This window comes from Hyla sarda, chromosome 9 (genome assembly GCF_029499605.1).
Source record: "Hyla sarda isolate aHylSar1 chromosome 9, aHylSar1.hap1, whole genome shotgun sequence".
In the NCBI taxonomy this organism is placed as follows: Eukaryota; Metazoa; Chordata; class Amphibia; order Anura; family Hylidae; genus Hyla; species Hyla sarda.
Genome location: NC_079197.1, coordinates 101,616,987 through 101,641,187, shown reverse-complemented (window position 1 = coordinate 101,641,187; position 24,201 = coordinate 101,616,987). Strand labels below are relative to the sequence as shown.

At 46.9% G+C, this 24,201-nt stretch overlaps 1 protein-coding gene across 3 annotated transcripts in view; it reads right to left on the bottom strand.

The window, feature by feature from the left end:
* The window catches only part of COL4A6 (collagen type IV alpha 6 chain), a 267,855-nt gene that overhangs the window by 49,034 nt on the left and 194,620 nt on the right, over nt 1–24,201 (bottom strand). For all 3 annotated transcript variants that reach the window (XM_056538783.1, XM_056538784.1, XM_056538785.1), the window contains 5 exons: nt 9,412–9,561; nt 7,979–8,077; nt 5,564–5,724; nt 2,513–2,692; nt 1,933–2,116 (listed from right to left, as the gene is read on the bottom strand). In XM_056538783.1, coding sequence (XP_056394758.1) covers nt 1,933–2,116; nt 2,513–2,692; nt 5,564–5,724; nt 7,979–8,077; nt 9,412–9,561 — 774 coding nt within the window. The remainder of the gene's footprint in view (nt 1–1,932; nt 2,117–2,512; nt 2,693–5,563; nt 5,725–7,978; nt 8,078–9,411; nt 9,562–24,201) is intronic.

Below are 24,201 nucleotides of genomic sequence, written 5' to 3'. Positions count from 1 at the left end.
CCTCAAGCGAGAAAGCTTTTTTTTAGCAGCGCAAATATATTCACGTTTCCACATGATGATGTCTTTATTTGAAATATGTGTGCACATTTTGAGGCAATAGTTCCTTATCTAAATTTCTTCTGCATTTCCCAAGCTTGAAGATTTGGCTTTAGTGTCTAAGCGTACCTACCCTTCATATAATGTTTTACAATATAGGGACAGTCACTTAATAATGGCTAGGAAGATGGAGGTGGATGAGTTCCCTGTATAATTCTTTCATTACTGGCATGGACTATAGTTGTTTGCGTTATACTATTACATCACCATTGTAGTGAATATATTTGGCTGATTTCACAAGTTAAATATGCAAAAGCAGAAAACTGAAAATAAATTATTAAAAAAGCAAAAGCTGGAAGAGTAGGTACAAAACCTTTTATTAAAAAATGCAAGTCTGAGAAGCAGAGACCACAGCCGACCCTCCGAGAGTACTAGATATGTTGGAATGGATTCCCATAGCAGCAGAGTTTACGTCTATCACCTTATAACATCTGAGATAATACTTCCTGCTGTTATGTAATTGCCAAAAACCATACAAAGACATCATACAATTGATTAATAAGGAAACAAATAAGTAATTATTCTGATTAACAGAAATGAACCATAAAAGGAGAGGTCAAAAAGCATATAACATTTACATCATTGCACAACGCGTTTTTTATATTTTAAGAATACCTGTCATGAGCTTGATACATTTTTTAATCCTCCCAGTCCACTACCGCCATCATGATAAAACCTTTATATTGTTCTGTATATAATGCTCAGTCTCACTGAGCTCCTCAGACTGGAAAGGGGCATTCCCCAGCAGGCATGACATCATCTGAAGTCTTCCTGGGGAGAATTTCCTCCCTCACATTGCTACACACAGCCAAGAGCAGTTCAGTGTGAGATGGGCTGGGATTGGCTTAGACAGCACACTGCCACCTTAACTCTCAACATTGAACTCTACATTGTGTCAGCTCTGCACAGTAGGGCACTTAGTAGAGCGCTGAAATATTCAGCACAATATTCGGCAATATGCACTGAAGGCAGCATGACTCTACAGTCTAGCTCAGCACAAAGGGAAATGGAGCTGAAATATTCAGCTCTATTCACTCTATATACTGTACTGAGTTGAGGTCCCACCGGCATTTCCTGACTTTTGTCTCCAGGCTGCCGAAGGAGACAATCTGCAAGCAGGACTGCAGGCAGGACTGGTAGGAGGACCTCTGCTAGCCAAACTTTTAGAGGTTAATCTAACACACAAAGTTACAACATTTTATTAAGAAATATATTGAAAAGGAAAATCAAATAGGCTAACCTATAAAATATAAATTTTTATTACCAATGACAGTTACCATTTAATTTTGATAGTAGTCTATGGACTTCTGAGGTACCTCATCATTTATTCCACAATTTCACATGAATATTTTATGGTTTAGGCTGCTTTCACACTATGAATTTCTCCGTTTAGGAACTTCCATCAGAAGTTCCATCACTACAGCTGCGAAACCCGGCCGTTACAAAACCCCTGACGGCCGTGACTAAATTGCATTGCAGCCTATGGGGTTTTGTAACTGCCCGTTTGCACCCGTATATGCCCGTAATACTGCATGCAGTAATTTTTTTGCCACAATGTCCCGTCACTGTATAGCGCCCGTAATGAATTACGGGCATATACGGGTGCAAACGGGCAGTTACAAAACCCCATAGGCTGCAATGCAATTTAGTCACGGCCGTCAGGGGTTTTGTAATGGCCGGGTTTCGCAGCTGTAGTGACGGAACTTCTGACGGAAGTTCGTAAACGGAGAAACTCATAGTGTGAAAGCAGCCTTACTTATAGTCTACTTCAACAATAAATATTATCTGTGGGAAAAAGATACAATAGTTAAATGGAAGATTTCTAAAGATACATACCAGGAGGTCCGGGATCACCTGGTCGTCCATCCTGTCCCGTTAAACCTGGGTCACCAGGAAGCCCACGTGGGCCAGGTAAACCTGGAAAACCAACACCTGGAACACCACTTTCTCCACGACTTCCCTTCTGACCAGGCTGTCCTGGAAAACCCTTCTCCCCAGGATTGCCAATTCCACCATCACCCTGATAATTGAAATGTAAAACAACCAATAATAAATGCACAAATCCAGTACATATCTATAAGCTGATCATGCACATGAAATAACTTTCAGCTGAAGGATCACTCAGGTCAACAGCTAATTCTCCACCTTAAACATATGTGCTCACCAAGCATGTGTAAATATATATATATATATATATATATATATATATATATATATATATATATATATACATGTCAATGGTGAGAGGAAAATAAGCTGCTACACCAATCTGGCAATAGCTTATCTCCCATGAGATGAAAGGATCAGTTTATTGAAATTCAAGATGGATGACCCTTCATATGTGCCATCAGGAGTGTAAGTATGTCCCCGTACACATTAGATGCTCAAATATATCCATAGATCAATGAAAGCTTACAGGTGCGCCTTTTCGGCCAGGAAGCCCTGGCAGTCCATCTCTTCCTTGGTTTCCGAGAAATCCAGGGGCACCTCTAAGTCCAACAGATCCTGGGTCTCCACGTGTGCCTCTGCCAGAAGGAAAGACTGGTTCTCCCTTTTCCCCTTTTAATCCTGGTGTGCCAGGTTGTCCTAGAGATCCCTAAGGAGAAGGAAACACACAGAGCATTACACAGAGCTTTGCGGCATGCTTTCTAACCTGCACAGCACAAATGTGAGAGTGCAGGGGGAGGGGGGAGCTGTCCCCACCACCTATAACCACCTATGTGCTATCTGCTTCCAGCTTCACAATCCTGCATGTGATGATAAGGAGGAGACTGCTGAGAAGTGATCTAAACGTTAATGGATGTCTAAAATGGATGCTGCTGTTTGCCATACAGCAAAATTTGTTTCCCATTGATTACATCATAAAAAAGCAGATTGCAATATATACATATATATATAGCGGAAGAGCAGCACAACAATAAGAAAATCAGGAAAGATGATTAACTGGGTGCAGGCAACTGGTTGGCCCAGGTCACAGGCCCAAATCCAGACAAATAGCAAAAGATAGTCGCAGCACTCCAAAAAATGGTGAAAAAAATAAGGTGGCTGGTATTTGTAACATGTGATGCAACTATCTTTTGCTATTTATATATATAAAAAAAAAATATATATATATATATATATTTTTTTTTTTTTTTTTTGCTGTATACAATAACATAGTCTTCTGCGCTTTTGTATACAGCAAAATGAAACGTAATAAAATGGAAACCAGTAAAAGGGAGACGTGAAATACAGTGTGAGCCTAGACTTAAAAACTAAGTTTGAAGCTGCACAAAGAAAATGAAAAGAACTGTTATAATAAAGAAGAGATAAAGGGGTGGTGGGTGGGATTTTATGTGTTTGCCAGAGCTTCTCTTTGTTTACAGACTGTATTCACATTTGTTAGTTTTATTCTATTTTTTTGCCATAGTATTGACACATTTGTGATTTTTTTTTTATATGTTTACAATAAAATATATCACTGGCATCAGAAATACCAGAGTTCTCTCTTATAACCAATCAGAATATGAACATGATTATGACTGGCCTATTCTAGAATATATGTTCTTTTAGGGGACTTCTCAGGAAAAGCTGTATGTGAACATGAGCGGCACTATTTGTGGCTATTATATAACAGTTATATGGCATTTGTCAGTTGGTGGGTGGAGCCTAACATATATGATGTCTACAATACACTGCACACACACAGGAGAGGAGTCACTGCTCTTCTATGTCTCTATACACATTGTATAAAGCAGCAGCAGCATGGAGGACATCAGAGAGCAGTTACATCAAGAATAAAGCACTGGAACATAATACAATAAAATTATGTAGTCTCTTCGCAGTCTCTGTTAGCTTCTGGCTCTCTTCATTCATGTCCTCTCAGAACTCCCTCCTTGCCCCTCCCCTTCATATACACGTGTATGGTCAGTGTAAGGATTTCACCCTGGGGATAGCTCTGGGATCGTCCTTGACACAGCCACAGGACATGTATCTACTTCACTCAGCAGGCAAACAACAGTTGTTTATGCAGTCTGGCTCCTCGCCAGCTTTATTAGAAAGGTTGCAGGATAAATAAAAAACATAACAAACAAAACCCTAGACCATCCAGTCACTGACTACACAAGCCAGCATGCCCTGACTATCAAATGGAGGGCTTTTCCCTGCCAGTTAAAACACAAGGCTCCTGCAACCTTTTACTCACTGTTCACACACAGCGTTTGCAGCCTCTTGGTGTGTGTGCTAAGACTCCTTGTCTTGTCCACTTCACTGTTGGGGTCACTCACAGCTCCTGGCTGTGTGTTCCTCACCAGGACCCCTGCCTTCCCCCTTTACAGCCACCTTGCTGTCTTCTGGGGAGAGCCCAGACTATATTGTCTGACTTCCTTTTAAACATGCTTCCCCTTTCTACTGCCTCATTGATTAGGCCCCAGGTGGAGGTTTCTCCAGGATTAGCTAGGGAAATACACCCTTCCCTTGACTCAGTGTTACAGCAGGCATCATGTGATTTGATCCCTCAGTGTGCTTCTTTTCTATTTTTCAATAGGAAGGACCTGAGCTGTTTTTTTTTTTTACAGCATATGAAAGTGATGTGGCATGGGAACCTAATAAAAGGAGAAATATTTGTCTCTATTAAGATTGTTTTATGACTCAAATAGTGAATACATTGAAGTTTAAGGGGTACTCTGGTGGAAAACCATTTTTTTTTAAATCATCTGGTGCTAGAAAGTTAAACAGATTTGTAAATTACTTCTATTTAAACATTGTAATCCTTCCAGTACTTATCAGCTGCTGTATACTACAGAGGAAGTTCTTTTCTTTTTAATTTCCTTTCTGTCTGACCACAGTGCTCTCTGCTGACACCTCTGTTCATGTCAGGAACTGTCCAGAGTAGGAGCAAATCCCCATAGCAAACCTCTCCTGCTCTGGACAGTTCCTGACATGGACAGAGGTGTCAGCAGAGAGCACTTGTGGTCAGAGTGAAAGGAAATTCAAAAAGAAAAGAACTTCCTCTGTAGTATACATCAGCTGATAAGTACTCGAAGGATTAAGATATTTATAGAAGTAATTTACAAATCTGATTAGCTTTCTGTCACCAGTTGATTTAAAAAAAAAAATTGTTTTCTAGCGGAGTACCCCTTTAATGTTGTGGTATTTGAGCGAGAAAATATATGTCAAAAGTAGTTGATCGCACCAGGTCTCACTCCTAAGACCCACTACGATCGTGAGTTGTTAGACTTTGTAGAGAAAAGTTTGGATCTCCTTGATGGATGGGGAATGAAGTAATGCCGCCTGTTTTCCTGTCTAATTACCTGATGTGATCAACAACTTTTGACCTGTCAAAGAAACATGTTTAAAAGTTGTTTTTTATGTTAGTAATGCTTTAAGTCACAGTTATTTGTGTGTAAAATAAATACATTAATAAATGTATCACTATTTTCAAGAATAGTCTAATGCATTCTTAAAAATTTCTAGGGAAACTGCTTACAGGAACTCCAGATGGACCCTCTGATCCTCTTCTGCCAGGATCACCAGGTGGTCCTCCAAATCCAGGAAATCCATCACTTCCCGGTGGACCAGCAGGTCCCCGATCTCCAGGTAGTCCTCTGCCACTTCTACCACCGCCACATGCACAGTCACCAGAGTCTCCTAAAAGTATTAAAACAAAAGCTCATGAGACCCTGAAGCATAACATTGCCTTTGTTGACATCAATTGTTATTGCACATATATCACAAACATTGTATTTCCTTTCAGGTATTGGCTCTTATAGCTGGCATTACTCCCTTTTGCCAGAAACAAATCCAACAAGTATAATGATTTTCCAGTCTGTGACACCGACTAATGGAAATGTTGTTTTAAATCCCCTAAAAGGGTTACTCCGCTGCTCAGTGTTCGGAACAAAATGTTCCGAACGCTTAGAGCTGGTGCCGGGGACTCATGGCGTCACGCTCCCTGCCCCCTTATGACGTCGTGCCCCACCCTGCCCCCTCAATGCAAGTCTATGGGAGGGGGCGGACACCACGCCCCCTCCCATAGACTTGCATTGAGAGGGTGGGGTGTAACATCACAAGGGGGCGGGGCCTGATGTCTTGAGTCCCCGACGCCAGCTCTAAGCATTCAGAACATTTTGTTCCGAACACTGAGCAGCGGAGTAACCCTTTAAAGTATCCCAAAAGAATTTAGATTCAGACTTTGACTGAGCCATTCAAGAGCTCATTTTATTTTAGAGAACTTACTCTTCTGAAGGATATTGATACACATAATCATCATCATCATCAAGCACCATATGATACAATATAAAACTATAGTGGATTCAATGACAGCGAGCTGCCCAGGCTGTGATGTAGCAAAACATCTCCAAGCCATAACATTTCTACCATCATACTTTACAGAGGGTAAAATGCCATCCATAGTTTTTGGCAAACATATCTTTTAGTACTATGGAGACGTATCTCCATCTTGGCTCGTCTCTAGACAGAACACTAGGAAGGAGATTTATCATTCTTTTCAAACGTATGGCTTTTATATGACAATTATTTTTTTTTAACTTACTTTTGCTTACATACGACCTATTTATCAAATAGTCCCACGACCTTGATAAATAAATCGCACGTAGGCAAAACCTAGGAAACCCACTTCCAAAAGCATTTTTTAAAGCAGAAAAGTTTTCCTTTATGTTAATAGCCGAAGTTCTTTATCTACCCTTTATTACCAGTAGCGTTGCTAGAGAGTGACGGGGAGGGGGGGTGACACCCTGAGTAGCCGGCCTGGCACCAAATAGCTGCACTCCAACTATCCTGCAACAACCCATCCACCCTCCTCAGAAATTAAAAAATATTCAATGCCTCACCATGAATATCCGTACTCTGGAGGCTATTTTAGTTTTGAGCCCGCATTTTGGGACGTTGGTGGGCGGAGTCTTGCGTCGCTGCGCTGAGGCCGGAGTTTACGTCAGGAAGACAGCGCAGCACCAGCAGGCACATAAACAATAGTAAAGCCACAAAAAAAAAACGGCTCGGTACGTTACCCACCCCAAGATGTGCATGAAGCTGTATTACTATGGATGTTTCTTTTTTTAAGGAAAAATTGTAGTGCCACATATGGGTTATTTACGTAGTCTGTAAAAATTCTTACACGATTATTTTGTGCCTTATTCTATTTTAACACAACATTCATTTTAAAATTTAGTGGGTACGCCAGCATGTACGTGTCCTAAAATTAACAAGGTGTGCAGTGTGTATTTTCAACCTTAAAATTAATAGTCATTAGTTATATAATACATTTTTTCTATAATTAACATTAATGAAGTAGCTTTGTTTCATGATGCAGAACAAGAACAGTTGTTATAGTGGGTGTTAATGTCCTTTTCTGCAGACGTATGCACTTTCTGTAAGCCAGGTTGGACCTGGAATACATATGCAACTTTTAAATGGAGATGCAACTTTTTTTCTTTATAAATAGCGACTATAGTATTTGATAAATACATGACCACTGCAAAGTAAAAAAAATAAAAAATTACTACGTGAGCAGATTTCAGAAATTGCTTTGGATTAAGCAAAATTCAAAAAGTCGCAGCGTGTATAGAAAAGTCATGTGACTTTTTTACGCAAAAAAAAACCCCACTACAGAGCTTGATGAGTCTCCTTCTAGGTGTTCCTGTACAAACGTTATGGTAGCCCTGATGTTCTTGTGGACAGCAAAGCTTTGCTCCTTGCACACTCTCCGATGGTGATATAATTTGTGCAGATTTTTGTATAGTTATTTATTTTTTGTGCAATAAATTCCCCTTAATCTTTATTTGAATGTGAACGAGCTCTTGATATGTCTATGTCATTACTTTTTCACATGCCTATCTATAGTGAGGTGGAGAGAAGATATAACATAAGTAAAATAAACCGGCACCTTTAAATCCCTTAGGTCCAATTCTGCCTGGTGGCCCTTGCGATCCTTTTTCTCCTGGTCTCCCAGGCTCACCACTGTCCAATCTTGATGGACGAAAACCTAAATGAAAATACATAATGACAAAAAAACTTACTCTTACAACTATAAGTGTTCATTTCTACAATTTACATAGGTGCAATTTTATCATCTAACAAAAAGACATTTACAAGTGTTGTATAAACTATAGCTGTGCAGTAAACCTGCTGGTTTTATTCCTCATTGTAATAAACTCATTTTACTGAAATATAAATTTATATAGCAATTGTCAATCTAAGACTGACCATATGTAATAAGGTGTGACAATAGGAAACAAAAAAACTTAGTTATCAAGATTATGCACAAAAAAAATCTCCAATACGTTGGAAACTGTCTTTGCAATTAAAGTGTACCTTTACCTGTCACTCAAAAAACTTTTGACTTGTCATTGAGACATGTCAAAAGTTTTTGATGAACGGGGACTAAGCACTGCTAGAATGAGCAGGGAGGAAAACACACGGCTGTGGGCTTCTCTCTCCTCTTTGTGAGGGGAATTTATCAAGCCATTTCGACAGCTTTTTTGGTCTAAATTTGCCACATGATAAGTTGAAGGCTGGCCCTGTGCAACATTTTCTGCAACATTTCATTTAGAATGTCATTACCATGAAATGTTATTATTTAGAGCACTTTGTGCAGTGGTCACTGATTTATCTTGTGCAACTTTTTTTTTGAAATGTTGCAGAAATGTAGGATGGGCCAGATTTGGAAGATATCACAGGGCAAGTCAACCCTGCCCTATAGGACTCATGCAACAATTGTACTAAGGCCCGAGTGACATCTGTGCAACATTTCATAAATTTGGCGCACATGCGCAACCTTCGCCGCAGCATTTTTGCTCTAGAGCTGTTGAAAATTCACACCAGTCTTCCTAAATCCCCCCCCCCCCCCGTGTCTTTGTGAGTTAGACTATCCCATAGACTTACATTATGAGACTGTCTCGGTCACCTAAGCATTCCCCTATCGTGGCTCAATCTAGCACTCATTACACTCAGACCCTGAAAGATCAAACTTTTTTTTGGGTGACAGTGCACAATTAAGTGATACTGTAATTTTTCTAAGGAATCTTGAAGAATCATACCTTCTTTGTGCCAATGACACTTCTGCCTCATAGAACTGCTAAGAGTTAAAGACCATGGGGAAGATTTATCAAAACTTGTGTAGAGAAAAAGTTGACCAGTTGCCCATAGCAACCAATCAGATTGATTTTCCTTTGCACAAGTTTTGATACATTTTCCCCTATATCTGCCAGTGAGACTTCTCACCTTAAAGAGAAACTCTGGCAAAAAACATTATTATATCCCATTATTATTATTTCCCTTTAAACAAAAGTTTTTAAACTTCATGTTAATAAATCTTACCCGGGAGTCCTGGTGGCCCTGGGGGGCCAGGGGGCCCTAGTGGACCATCTCTTCCCAGCAGCCCCTTTTGCCCATATGCTGGTCTTCCGGAGTCTCCTCTTTCTCCTTTAGATCCCTGAATACCTTGAAATCCTGGAACACCAGGAAAACCTGAAAAAGGTAGAAATCCATATTAAATATGTGGATACATTTCCTAATACTAGGACCACTATATATATTTTGTCATAGATACACTTTTTGTGGATGTACTTGCACACAAAAAATCCCAATGTCTTTTACTTTTAAGACATAGTCCATTGCATCAGAACAGCAGGAGGCGCACTTTAGGGTCGGTCACCGGCAGATTCATTACGTGTGACCCTACACATTAACAGTGTTTCACAGTTTTTTATTTAGAATTTGTAAACACAAATCCTGGTTGGTACACATTGTAAATACGTAAAAACATTTCATACTAGTTTTGATTTACAGCATTTATTATAATCCAAAAATGAATTTATAATTCTGCATGCTTCAGAGCTGAAATTTAGAACTGTTCATTGTCAGCATACCAGCATACCTATTTAAAGCAGAAATATACAAATCAACCCTTACAGCCGTCACGTTGGCATGATATCACTAGGGGGCATGGTTGTGACGTCACGTCCCCGTCTAGGAGGCAGTGCCCAGCACAGAATGCCAGGGGCTGCACTGAGATCGTGGGAGTCCCCAGCGGCGGGAGCCCTGCGATTGTACATCTTATCCCTTATCCAAAGGATAAATTGTATAAGGGTACGTTCACACGGACGGATTTATTTGCAGGTTTCCAGCTGCATATTTGAAAGTGGGCGGGCTCTTCTTGGCCGTCCGCAGCAGATTTTCCACGGCGGAATTTCCGCTGCGGAAAATCTGCCGCAGACCCTACTGACTTTAATGGGGCTTGCGGCAGATCTTCCGCAGCATAAATTCCACCGCGGATAATCTGCTGCGGACAGCCGAGAAGAGCCCGCCCACTTTCAAATACGCAGCGGGAAACACGCAAATAAATCCGCCTGTGTGGACGTACCCTAAAGCCAGAATACCACTTTAATATTGTGTTAGGTCCAGCTCATGTTGTCAAAACAGGCTCTAACAGGCCCAGGCCCCCCAGGGAAATTTTTTTTCTTGGGGCACACTTGCTAAATAATTATCACAATAAACTACTAAATTCAAGCAGGGACCTCCTTTACAGAATTTGTTTATTAATACTGCATTTTTGTCATTTTAAATGACAGATATTGTTTACTTGTGTTAAGCCTTTGACAGAGAGATGGTAGATAGGGGTGGAAGTTACGCGTGGGCTATACGTGTGCTCACAGGCCATCTTGAACGCGTCCTCCAGTGGAAAACGTTTTTTTTTTTTCAAATCAACTAGTGCTAGAAAGTTATACAGATTTGTAACTTAGTTCTATTAAAAAAAAAAAACCTTAATCTTTCCAGTAATTCAGCTACTACAGTCAGCTGCTGTATGCTTCACAGGAAGTTGTGAAGTTCTATTCAGTCTGACCACAGTGCTCTCTGCTGACACCTCTGTCCGTGTCAGGAACTGTCCAGAGCAGGAGCAAATCCCCATAGCAAACATCTCCTGTTCCTGGCACAGACAGAGGTGTCAGCAGAGAGCACATCCTGTGGTTTCAGTGTGTGCAGCTGTCGGGTGTGGCTCCATTTGCTCTCCAGACTTCCAGGCAGAGAAGCAGGTTTTTACATCGGGCTTTCCCAGGAGCGTGGCAGGCTCCTTGGGAGGGCTTTCCTGCATGGAGCCTCGGGCTTCTACCTCTCATTCCCGGCTGGCGAGAGGGGGGAAGAAAGTGTCTACAGCCGGATTCAAGGTCGGGGTGAGACGTTCCAGCAGGGCCCGCAGAAATGTGGAGCCCACTCCCCTGACCGCATCAGAGGGACATAAGGCATCAGCAAAGACCAGCGGTCCTTCTGTTACCCCGGAACCCCAGCAATGGGGGGCACGGGGACCAAGGGAGTCATTGGCGACATATGGCTCAAGGATACAAGCAAAGATGGCGGAGTACGAAGAGCTGGGCAGGAAGCTGAGGAGTCTGAGAGAGGACCTGAGATTTGCCCGCTACCAGGCTGACCAGGGCCCTACAGGTAAGAGGCAGAAGTTCACTGCCCAGGTGCGGGCTCTGAAGATAGAGGTGGCGGAGGTGGAGGAGGCCAGAAGAAAAATCTCTGAGGGGGCAGGATTCCTAAAAGAAAAACTGGTTAATGAGGAGAGATTCAAGGAAAGGAAGTATGGTGCATGCTGCCCTCAGGAGAGCAGTGAGGAGGAAGGAGGGGAGGAAGATGGCGGAGAGTCGGCTGTGGGAAGTGAAATGGATGCCACCCCTAGTGTGTGTGAGCCCCAGCCCCCCCAAGATAGCTACCCTGAGCCCGCCCAGGTGGCGCTACCCTCCAGTGATGGGGAGACAGAGGAGAGCGGTGAGGAGGAGCTGGCCAGTGGGGGTTTGCTGCAAGCCATTATACAGCAGGAGTCCCCTACCCGTATGGAGGATTTTACCTTTGGTGAGGATCTCGGTAAAGATGATCTAGTAAAGAAAAGGAAGAAAAGGCAGAAGGTTCAGGAGACTGTGACTTATGTGTTTCGTCCTTTCCAGCAGTCCGGGCCAGCTGTAAAGTTGGTTCAGACTGCTGGGCCCCCCAAACTGCCAGTCCCCGTTTCTGTGGTGAAGCAGGGCCAGAAAGGGGGGTACAGCATGGCGTCCAAGACGGCAGAGGACGCTATAGAGCCAGCAAGTCCTATTGGGCTTAAGGTGAGCAGCCCTGGTGCTGCGGGAGCGCCCCAGGGTGGTGGGGGGCGTGTCCAGGCACCAGGGGCAAGCTATGCTACTGTTTGCTTGGGGAGCGGTTCCCCAGGTGTTGCTGGCACTGAGGGGCACTTCCCTGTGAGGGGGGGGAGTGTCCAGATAAGTAATATGTCTGTGTGCTTGGGGGGCGGTCCCCCGAGTGCCGTGGACATTACCGGCGCTGCAGGGCACTCCTCTGTGAGGGGGGGGAGTGTCCGGGCATCGGGAGTGGAAAACGGTCGGTCTGTGTGTTCTGTGGGTGCTGCGGGGCACTCTCCTGTGAGGGGGGAGAGTGTCCGAGTGCCAGTGCCAGCCTCAGAGCCCCTGCAGTCGGGAAGACATGGTGATGGCGTTGTGGGAGGAGCTGGGGTGCGCTCGGAGGGGCAGCCCCAGGCTCAGGCAGTAACATCGCCCATGGAGGAGGAGCCATCAGAGTCGACCCCAGCAACAGCAAAGCCAGCAAAAAAGACTCTGTTAAAACCGGCAGTACTACAAGTCCCAGCCAGCCCAGGATATGTTAGGCACAACGCGAGTGTAGGGGGTGAGGATGATGGGTGTGGTAGTGTTGTGAATGAGAAGAGTACATGTGGGAGTGTTAGTGGAGTGAATAATGGTGGGAGTAGTGGTGGTATGAATACAAAGTCTGGTATGGATGATGAGAATTGTGGTGTGAATGTTGGTGGGTGTAGTGGTGTGAATGGTGGTCCTGGGTCTGAGTCTGGTTCGGCTGCCCCCCCGGTAGTGACTGCTCCTAGGAGCTATGCTCATGTCGCTGCCGGGGGGTCCCCCTCTCCATCCGGCCCCGGGGGTCACTTGCAGCAGCGCCTCCTGGAGGCTCTACGTAGGGGCGACAGGTCAATCGAGGTAGAGGGAAGGGGTGAGGTCGACCTGTCTTTCTGGATAGAGAGGCACGGTTTGGGGGCATTCCGAGAGCAGAATGGGGAGGTAGTCTGGTCCCTCCCGACACCCGGGCAGGACAATAACCGTAGGAACGTGGTCCGTCTGATTTGGAGGGGCAAGGATGTGTGCCCGCCTCGCGCTAAAGTGGTTGAGCTCCTCCTCCAGATGGAATTCAGGGCGAGTGACATCTTTGCCCTGATTCACCCCTATGGTTCGTCCGAATTTGACGTCAGTTTTGTTCGACCGGAGGGTCTCGAACTCTTCTGGTCGAACTACGAAGTGGCGAAGAATGAGCCCGGCTGGCGGGATTTTGCTGTAAAGGCTATTTCCCGTCAGAACTCAGTCAAGAAAGTGACCGTTTTGACTCGTAACGAGTCACTCTCCTGCTATGACATCATGACCTGGCTGGGACGGTATGGGGATGTGACGGACATGCCCAAGAAAAATCTAGATGAGCACGGGATCTGGTCTGGGGCCTGGACGTTTTCCGTCAAACTCAAGCGTTCAGGTAGTACAGTTGCCCACATTCCGTCAGCTGCCTTCCTTGGACGTGACAGAATCCAGGTCTTTTACCAGGGGCAGCCTAAGGTCTGTCACAGGTGCGGTAGCCCCACCCATTTTAGTGCAGCCTGTACTGTACAGGTTTGTGCTTTGTGTGGTGGGGTGGGTCATCTGGCTGCATCCTGCAGACAGATCCGGTGCCACCTGTGTGGTGTCCTCGGGCACCCTTTCAGCCGTTGTCCAAGCGCCTTCGCCCGTGCTGGGGCCGCTCCGGCCGGGGAGAGCTGTGAAGTTGCCCCGGCTGGGGAGGGTACGAGCAGGGATGGGGGCATAACAGGGCTAGTGACGAGGAAAAAGGGCCCTGCCAAACTAAGGCGGGAGGAAAATCGTAGGAGGAGTAGGGAGCTGGAGAGTGCCCAGGTGACTGGGGTAGCTCCGGCCCCTGCTCCTGAAGCTGGCCCTGTAACCACTGAAGCCCTGGGGGAGAACGTGCTGGATGAGGAGATCAGGAGGCTGCGCAGAGAGGAAGGCAAAATGGCCGACCCTTCTGATTCCTCCCACTATGAAAGTGTGGATGAGGAGAGTGGGGAAAGGCCAAAAAAGAAAGACAAGGGCAAAAGGAAAGGGAGAAAGAAGAGGTCGGAGCCCTCTGTTAAGCCTTGTACTACGGACCAGGTCCAAAACGGAAGCCTGACTGCCCCCCCTCTGATTGACCTGTCAAACCGGTACCTCGTCCTCGATACCATCTCCTCCCCCTCCTTGGAGGGGGAAGGTGAGGGCGGGGTGCCTAGGATGAGAGAGCCTCTGGGGGGAACTGGGCCCTGTCCTGCGGAGGCATCTTCCTCGGAGGGCAAGGCTAGACTGGGGCCGGATGGAGACGGGGACCACATGGACCAATCAGAATCTAAGAAAAGGTCCAAAAGTGGTCCTGCCCTTTCCTCTTCTTCAGGGGATGAGGGGGCAAAAAAGAAGGGGAAGCAGAAGTAAAGGTGTGGCCGTCTAACTCAATCACCCATGATGGCGGCACTCACCCCACTGACGCTGGCATCTATTAATTGTGCCAGTATAAAGTCTGATACGGCTAGATTCGCAGCCTTCAATTTTCTTGGCCGTGTTGAAGCCGATATTTTCTTTTTACAGGAGACCAGGTTGTCAGATCTAGCCTCTCTGGTGAAAGCCAGAAGAGAGTGGAGGTGCGGGCCCTCCCACTGGTCTCTTGCGGCTGAGCCGTATAGTGGGGTGGCGGTCCTTTTTACCGCTCCGGTTGAATGCAGACGGGTTATTGAGTTAGAAATGGGGAGGTGCCTGATCTTAGATGTCCTCATGAAGGGACAAGAGCTCCGGCTCATAAACATCTATGCCCCACAAACTAAGCTGGGCCGTAAAAATCTTTTTATGAGGATTAAGCCCTTCCTTTTTACAAGCCGGCAGGTGATCTTTGGAGGGGACTTCAATAATGTCACGAGGTCCCAAGATAGGAGAGGCTCCAATGGTCCGCTGGATTGCGATAGTGTGGTCCTTAATAATATAGTTAGGGAAGCTCGCCTAGAGGACGCCCACATCCGGAGCCCCTCAGGCCACGCGGGTTTCACCTATCATCAAGGTAGTCGCAGGTCTAGGATAGATAGGTTTTATTTGAAGGAGGAAGCCGTCTCTTCCGCAGTGTCCGTGGTTGAGGTGGAGTTCTCCGATCACTGTATGATTTTGTTTTCCTTGAATGTTTCAGAGACCCCCCGGATGGGTAAAGGTTATTGGAAGCTGAATTCGTCCCTCCTGGAGGAAGCAGAGATAAGACAGTCCTTTGAGGATTTTCTTCAGAGTCAGGTACCTTTACTGGGCCTTTGTAGTAGTAAGTCAGAGTGGTGGGAGATATTCAAGAAGCGGGTTGCGGGGTTCTTCCGCCAGCTCTCGAGCCTCAGGTCCCTGAACAGGTATCGCTTGTATCAGGGTCTGAGGAGGAAACTCGAGCTCCTTGTCTCGACTGGAGGTAGTCGGGAGGATATCTCCAGAGTGAAGTCCTTGCTGATGAGGTGTCAGTACGATAGGCACGCATCTTTGGTTTTTGAGAGGGATTTCGGGAAGTACCGCTCGCCCGACCCTTACAGGAACTGCAAGATGTCAGTGAGTAGTAAAGTAGTCTCAGGACTGGTTGATAGTACGGGATCCCTGAATCGGTCCAGATCAGGGATCCTGGAGGTCGTCAGATCTTTCTACTTGCACCTCTTGGGGAGGAAGGATCTAGATCGAGACAGGATGTCGGCTTTCCTGGCTGAAACCATTCCTGAGCCAGGGGTAGACCCCTCTCTTGATGTTTTGGCAGAAGATATCAGGGAAGAGGAAGTGAGACTGGCGATTGAGGGGCTCGCCCCCAAGAAGTCGCCAGGTCCGGATGGCTTAACATCCGAGTGGTATAAGACCTTTAAGGAGTCTTTAGCTCCCCTCTTGACCAAGGTATTCAATGAGTGTCTCTCCTCGGGCACTCTGCCAAAGTCAATGAGGAGGTCGGCCCTGATTCTTCTCTCAAAAGGTAAAGATCCCAGCCGTATTGAGAATTGGAGGCCCATAGCTCTTCTCAATACGGACAGGAAGCTTCTGGCCAAGATACTGTTTAATCGGCTGGTGAAGTTTGCACCCCGGCTCCTTTCGGGGGCTCAGCACTGCTCTGTTCCAGGCCGAAGCACTTTAAGTGCTGTCCTCAGTGTCAGGGAGGCAGTGGAGCGGAGTAGTGCGGGTCTCTGGAAGGGGTACTTACTGTCCTTGGATCAGGCCAAAGCATTTGATCGGGTGAACCACGAGTACCTCTGGTCCGTCCTCCTGAGGTATGGCTTACCGTGTACTTTTGTTAATTGGCTTAAGATCTTGTATGCCGGGGCAGAGAGTTTCCCACTGGTGAACGGGTGGTCTGGCCGCTCTTTTGAGGTGGGGTCCGGAGTCCGTCAGGGTTGTCCTTTGAGCCCGCTTTTATACGTATTCGCGATTGATCCCTTCGTCCGGAGGGTAGATCGTGGGTCGTTGGCGGGAGTCGGGATGAGTCTGGTGGAGCTGGATGTCACCCAGAGAGTGGTGGCGTACGCTGATGATGTCACTATTTTCGTCTCCTCGAGGGAGGAGGTCGATGTGGTGATGTCAGAGGTGGAGCGCTACTCGGAGGCATCCGGGTCCAAGATCAACCGGGAAAAGTGTGAAAGTCTCTGGCTGGGAGGGGGGGATCCCACGTTTGATCTCCCGCACACCCTCCCAGGGCCCCAAGACTCAGCAAAAATTCTAGGCATCACATTCGGCCAGGATGATTATTCCACCAAAAACTGGGACGGTAAGCTCCATGATGCCACTCAGAGGGTGAACCAGTGGAAGGGTTGGTCTATGACCCTCAGGGAAAGGGTGCACCTGATCAAATCATACCTGCTCCCCTTGTTTATCTATCTGGGCAGTGTATGTATCTTGCCAGATACTTACTACACTAGGGTCTACAGCCTGTTTTTCCAACTGTTATGGGGGAACAGGTTGAATCTAGTCAAGAGGGAGGTTACGTACCGTACGAGGAGACTAGGGGGTTTATCTATGGTAAACCCTGTGGTGTTCTTAACCAACACCTTCTTGAAAGCTAACATCTCGAACCTCTGGAAAGAGAGGGCTCCTCCGTGGGTACTCTCCTGCAGGGAATGGTTTCGGCCTTTCTTCCAGGAATGGGAGAGAGGAGGGCAAGTGAAGGACCTCCGTACACCACATGGATATCTTCCGGCTTACGCTACCCCGACTCTGAAGGCGATACGTCGGTGGGGTCTGGGAGTGTGGGAAATCAGGACCCAGTCAAGGCAGTTCCTTGACAAACGGGTTCTGTTGACCCACTTCCAGAAGCCTCTGGCACTCAGGGACTGCCCAGGTCGGGATCTGAGGGTGGGGTTGTATCTTTTAAACTTGAAAAGGATCCCCCAGAAGTTTTGGGACTTGGCCTGGCGCTGCTTTCAGGGGAAGCTAGGTGTAAGGGACAACCTGAAGTACAGGAACTCTGATGACCGGGGGTGTCCACGAGAAGAGTGTGTGGACACGCTGGAAAGCATGGACCACTTCCTGCTTCATTGTCCCTTTAACGTAGGGGTCTACAACCGGGTGGGCGCTTCCATCGGCTGGAGTCAACTTGCCGGCCTTACCTATCCAGAGTGGGTTTATGGGGCATTCAGGACCCTCGGTGGCCGAGATCGGGGCACTTTATTTTTAGTCAGCTTAGTGGTTAAGTATCACACGTGGAATGCACGGTGTTTAGTGTCCACCCAGCAGAAAGTCCTCTCCGAGGTGGAGGTCTGTAGGAACATCACCGGTGACCTCGGGAAGATCAGGTCTTTGGAGTATGGCAGTCTTGGTACCAGTAGGGCTTCTCTCCTATGGAGAGGGTTTTCTTTTCATGTGCCCTAGGTACTAGACCTTTTTGGTAGAGTACCTTTATTTTGGTTAGGGACAGGCATACAGGGATAGAGATAGGGTGATAGTAGGGTCAGTTTTAATGAAGGGATAGAATTAGGGAGAATAGTAGGGGGAATTAGGGAAAGAGCTTAAATTTCTTCAGTGTATCAGATCTGCCATCCTTCTCCCTGGTGGTGGGCTGTTGCATGTGCACCATAGCTTTTTGTTTTGTTTACAGCTGATATGGTATGAAGGGCTTACAGGCACTGAACTTGGGCCTAAATTGGGTTGTGGTCTTGTATATAAGGTTGTATTTAGTTGGTTGGTTGGAGTGCTAGGTGGGGAGGGGGTGTTTTTTTTTTTTTTTTTTTTTTTTTTTTTTTTTTTCTCCTTAGGGGATCTGACATGGGTCAGTTAAGGACTGGACTTAAGAACTGTACGAACGGTTATGGACTGGCCCATGTACAGGAGGGGTGGTGTGGGAGAGGGCACAGTTTTAGTGTAGGATTTATTTTAGGGTTTTTGTAGGTATTTTTGTGAGGCACATTTATTATATTTGTATGTATACTGTGCTATGTTTATTGTTTTATATTATTTATTTGTTGGTATAGTGTGTCATGTATTTTGTTTTATATTGTTGCATTAGCCATAAGAAAAGGGCAGTCGGACCAGTTGTAGTTCTGTATTATTATTATTATTATTATTATTATTATATGTAGGTGTTTTTGTCTGTGTATATATAACTTATTTAAAAAAGTTTTTTTTTTTTTTGTTTGTTTTTTTTATTATATATATATATATATATATATTTTTTTTTTATATATATAGGAAATTATTATTATTATTTTTTTATAAGCCAAGTTGTGCTGTTGTTATGTTCATTCTCAATATGTGTGTGTGTGTGTGTTTGTTAGTTTTGGAGATTATGCGTGTGTTATGTTTTCTGTTGCTTGATTTATTTATTTATTTATTTTCCCAAGTATGGATCATTTTGAGTTATAGCCAGGTGGTGCTGAATTTTATGTTGGTTTATTTATTTCATTTAATTCGCCAAGTTGAGCAAATTTTATTTTTTTATTTTATTTTTTTTATTTTTTAAATAATTTTTTTTTTTTTTTTTTTTTTTTTTTTTTTTTTTTATTTATTTTTTTTTATTTATTTATTTTTTTTTAATTATTGTTATTATTTTTAATGTTGTGTGTGAGTGTGAATTTCATAGTTTGCTTAGGTGTATAGGTATAGTATAGTTGTAGTTTGGTATATTTTACAATTTATTAAAGCTGGGCTGGCCGGTTAGGCAGGGTTTTATTTTATTTTGCATTTCTGTTGTAGCTGGTTAAGCTTGTTTTGTGTTTTTGTTTTTTGGAATTGTTTTGTATTTTTATAATAAAAAAGAGTGTCAGCAGAGAGCACTTCCTGTGAAACACACCAGTTCAGTGTGAGAAGCGTGCGGGTGTGTCCCTGTTTGAGCTCTCCAGGACTTCCAAGCAGACTACAGAGGCAGGTGTTCTAACAGCTTTTCCCAGGAGGGTGGCAGACTCCTGGGGAGAGCCTCCCTGCATGGAGCCCCGGGAATCTCGGGGCTCCACTTCCCGTTCCAGGCTGGCGGGGGGTGGAGAGAAGCCAACTACAGCCAGTCTTCCGGCCTGTGTGAGAAAATCTAGCAGGGACCGCAGTAATGTGGTCCCTGCTCCCCAGGCAACGGCGAGTAGTGGAAAGGCCACTAGTGGCAGGAAGGCCAAGAAAAGCCTGCAGAATGTTGAGATGTGGGGCAACCGAGACCCGAAAGAGTCCGCGGAAATATATTGCTCCAGGATGACGGCTCGGTTTACAGAGTACGACCGCTGTGGGAAAGAACTAAAGGCAGCCAGGGAGGATTTGCGCCTGGCCCAAAACCTGGCTGACAGGGGTCCCAAGAAAAAACGACCCGAGCTGAGGGTGAGAATACAAGCCCGGAAAACAGAGATTAAGGCGTTGGAAGAAAGGAGAAAGGTCCTTTTGGAAGGCAGTGGACTTTTCCGTGAAAAATTGCTAAACAAGGACAGATTCACCGCCATGAAATCCCCAGGTAAGGAGGTGGTGGATGATGGGGAGAGTAGTGGCGGTGAGGAGGAGGAGGTGGAACAGTCAGAGATTGTCGGAGAGGCTGAGGGGAGGGTGGAGAGTGTGGTGCTGGATGGTGGGGCCCCTGCTGTCTGTGTCACCCCTAGCCCCCCCCTCAGTGAAGACCACCTTGCTGCTGCTCAAATGGTGGCCTTACCTGTGTCATCTGCTGATGAGAGCGAGGAGGACAGTGATGGCGGGGTGCTCCGGGCCATCATCCTGCAGGAATCCCCCACTCATTTCCAGAACTTTTCTTTTGGTGATGATCTGGGCCCTGAAGGAGGGAAGAAGAAAGGGCAGAGGAGCAAAAAGAAGAGGAAAGTGGGAGAAGTCACCCGTTTTGTATTTAGTCCTTTCCAGCAGTCTGGGCCGGCTGAGAAGTTGGTACAGGCTGCTGGGCCCCCCACTCTGCAAGACCCCACTTCTGAGGTGGAGCGGGGCCAGCACGGGGGGTACAGTGTGAAATCCAAGATGGCGGAGGGAGATGCTGAGAAGCCCTCCTGTCCTGTCGGTAGGGAAGGGCAGGACAGGCTTGAAGTGGGGGGCGGTCCCCTGGGCATTGCTGGTGCTGCAGGGCACTCCCCTGTGAGGGGGGGGAGTGTCCGGGCATCAGCTGGACAGTCCATGCGGTCGTTCAGTGCAAGTGCTGACATAATGGAAACTTCCCCTGTGAGGGAGGGGATTTCCTACACGTCACATGGTGAAGGAGGAGGGGCGGCCCTGCTCATGGAAGTGACGTCAGGAGATGGAACTAGTGACATCAGCGGCAGAGATGTGATGCCAGAGGCAGAGTTAGTGACATCGGCACCAGCAACATTACAGTCTATCCCGGCCAGCTCAGCCAAAAGTAAGAGTGAAAAAGTTACTGCACTGAAAGGGTTTAGTAATACCTGTGTGGATGAGAGGAGTGGTAGTACTGTGAATGGGAGGAGTGGAAGTTCTGTGGATGAGAGGAGTAGTGGTGTGAATGGGAGGAGTGGTAGTGCTGTGAATGGGAGGAGTGGAAGTGCTGTGGATGAGAGGAGTAGTGGTGTGAATGAGAGGAGTGGTAGTACTGTGAATGGGAGGAGTGGAAGTTCTGTGGATGAGAGGAGTAGTGGTGTGAATGGGAGGAGAGGTAGTGCTGTGAATGGGAGGAGTGGAAGTGCTGTGGATGAGAGGAGTAGTGGTGTGAATGAGAGGAGTGGTAGTGCTGTGAATGGGAGGAGTGGAAGTGCTGTGGATGAGAGGAGTAGTGGTGTGAATGAGAGGAGTGGTAGTGCTGTGAATGGGAGGAGTGGAAGTTCTGTGGATGAGAGGAGTGGTAGTGCTGTGAATGGGAGGAGTGGTAGTGCTGTGGATGAGAGGAATGGTAGTGGTATGAATAGGAGGAGTGTCATGGATGGGAGGAATGATTGTGGTGTAAGTGCTGGTGGCTCTGGTGTGTCGGGGTCTGGTCCGGCTGCCCCCCCAGTCGCCAGGAGTTATGCAAGTGTGGCGGCTGGGGGTTCGGGAGGTTCAGGGAGTTCTTTACCTTTGGAATCTGGAAATGGTCACTTGCAGCGGCGCCTCCTGGAGGCGCTTAGGAGAGGAGAGAGGACGCTCCAGGTAGAGGGAAAGGAGGTGGACCTGTCTTTTTGGGTGGAGAGACATGGTCTTGGAGCGTTCCGAGAAAAAGATGGGGAGATCGTATGGTCCCTCCATACACCCGGGCAGGAGGCTGGCCGCAGGAATGTGGCCCGTTTGGTGTGGACTGGCAATGATGCGTGCCCACAAAGGGGCAAGGTGGTGGAGCTTCTGCTCCAGATGGGTTTCAGGGCTAGGGACATCTTTGCCCTGATTCACCCCTTCGGCTCCTCCGAGTTTGACGTCAGCTTTGTTAGGCCAGAGGGACTTGATCTTTTCTGGTCTAATTATGAGCTGATGAAGAACGAGCCCGGATGGCGTGATTTTGCTGTAAAAGCGGTATCCCGCCAAAGCATGCTGAAGAAGGTGACCGTATTAACCCGTAATGAGTCACTTTCATGCTACGATATCATGACCTGGCTGGGCAGGTACGGGGAGGTGACGGACGTCCCCCGAAAGAATTTTGATGAACACGGGATCTGGTCTGGGGCCTGGACGTTTTCCGTCCGTCTCAGGCGTTCAGGGAACACAGTCACCCACATCCCTTCGGCCACCTTCCTTGGACGCGACAGGATTCAGGTCTTCTACCAAGGGCAGCCGAAGCTGTGTCACAGGTGTGGTGACCCCAACCATTTTAGTGCAAACTGCACTCAGCAGATATGCGCCCTCTGCTGTGGGGTGGGTCACCTGGCAGCCACCTGTGGGCAGATTAGGTGTAACTTGTGTGGTGACTTAGGTCACCCTTTCAGCCGGTGTCCGCGCTCCTTTTCCTATGCTGCGACCACTCCTGCTGGGGAGAGCCTGTCGGTTGCCTCAGTGGGGGAGGGGACCAGCCATGGAGAAGGGGCACCAAAACCAGTGAGGGAGAAGCACAAGACCCCCTCTAAGCTGAGGCGAGAGGAGAAGCGCAGGTTGGAGAGGGTCCAGGAGATTTCCCAGGTGCCAGGGGTAGCTCTGGGTCCCTCTCCAGGCACGGGCTCAGTTGGTCAGCAATCTGAGGTTTTGGGTGAGACTGAGTTGGATGAGGAGGTCGGGAGAATTCGCAGAGAGGAGGGTGAGATTGCCCTCTCCTCCAGTTCTTCCCAATACGAAACAGTGGATGAGGAGGAGGAGGGAGGGCAGAAACTAAATGGTGACCGTAAAAAGAAGAGGAGGAGGAAAAGGGGAAAAAGTAAGGAGGTTCTGTTCCTCTCTTCTGTTACAGCCCCAGACCTGAAAAGGAACATCCCAGTCTCCGACCCTCTGATCGTCCTCTCGAATCGGTATGAGGCCCTCGGGGATACTATCTCGCCTCCTCCTCTTGAGGGGGAGGAAGAGGGGCGGGAAGTGGTGCAGCCTCAAGGGAGCGCCGAGCCTTCCACCCCTGAGGTGGGTTCCTCAAGGGGAAAGGCAACTCTGGATTCCAAAGGTAAAGATCCTGGGATGGATTTATCCCACAGCCTTAAAAGGGGTAAGGGGTCTTCCTCTGACTCAGATGGGGGTGGGGGAAAGGAGAGGAAGAAGGTGTAAGGGATAGAAGGCCGTCTAACTCAATCACCCTGTATGGCGGCACTCACCCCATTGACGCTGGCATCTATTAATTGTGCCAGCATAAAATCTGATACGGCTAGATTTGCAGCCTTTGATTTTCTCGGCCGCGTTGAAGCCGACATTTTCTTTTTACAGGAGACCAGGTTGTCAGATCTAGCCTCCCTGGTAAAAGCCAGGAGAGAGTGGAGGCGCGGTCCCTCCCACTGGTCTCTTGCGGCTGAGCCGTATAGTGGGGTGGCGGTCCTTTTTACCGCTCCTGTTGAATGCCGACGGGTTATTGAATTAGAAATGGGGAGGTGCCTGATCCTAGATGTCCTCATGAAGGGGCAGGAGCTCCGGCTCATTAACATCTATGCCCCGCAAACTAAGCGGGGCCGTAAAGATCTCTTTATGAGGATTAAGCCCTTTCTTTTTACGAGTCGGCAGGTGATCTTTGGAGGGGACTTCAATAATGTCACGAGGTCCCAAGATAGGAGAGGCTCCAATGGTCCGCTGACTTGTGATAGTGTGGCACTGATTAGCATAGCTAGAGAAGCTCGCCTAGAGGATGCCCACATCCGGAACCCCTCGGGCCACGCGGGTTTCACCTATCATCAAGGTAGTCGCAGGTCTAGAATAGATAGGTTTTATTTAAAGGAGGAAGCCGTCTCTTCCGCAGTGTCCGTGGTTGAGGTGGAGTTCTCCGATCACTGTATGATTTTGTTTTCCCTGAATGTTTCAGAGACCCCCCGGATGGGTAAAGGTTATTGGAAGCTGAATTCGTCCCTCCTGGAGGAAGTGGAGGTAAGACAGTCCTTTGAGGATTTTCTTCAGAGTCAGGTACCTTTACTGGGCCTATGTAGTAGTAAGTCAGAGTGGTGGGAGATATTCAAGAAGCGGGTTGCGGGGTTCTTCCACCAGCTCTCGAGCCTCAGGTCCCTGAACAGGTATCGCC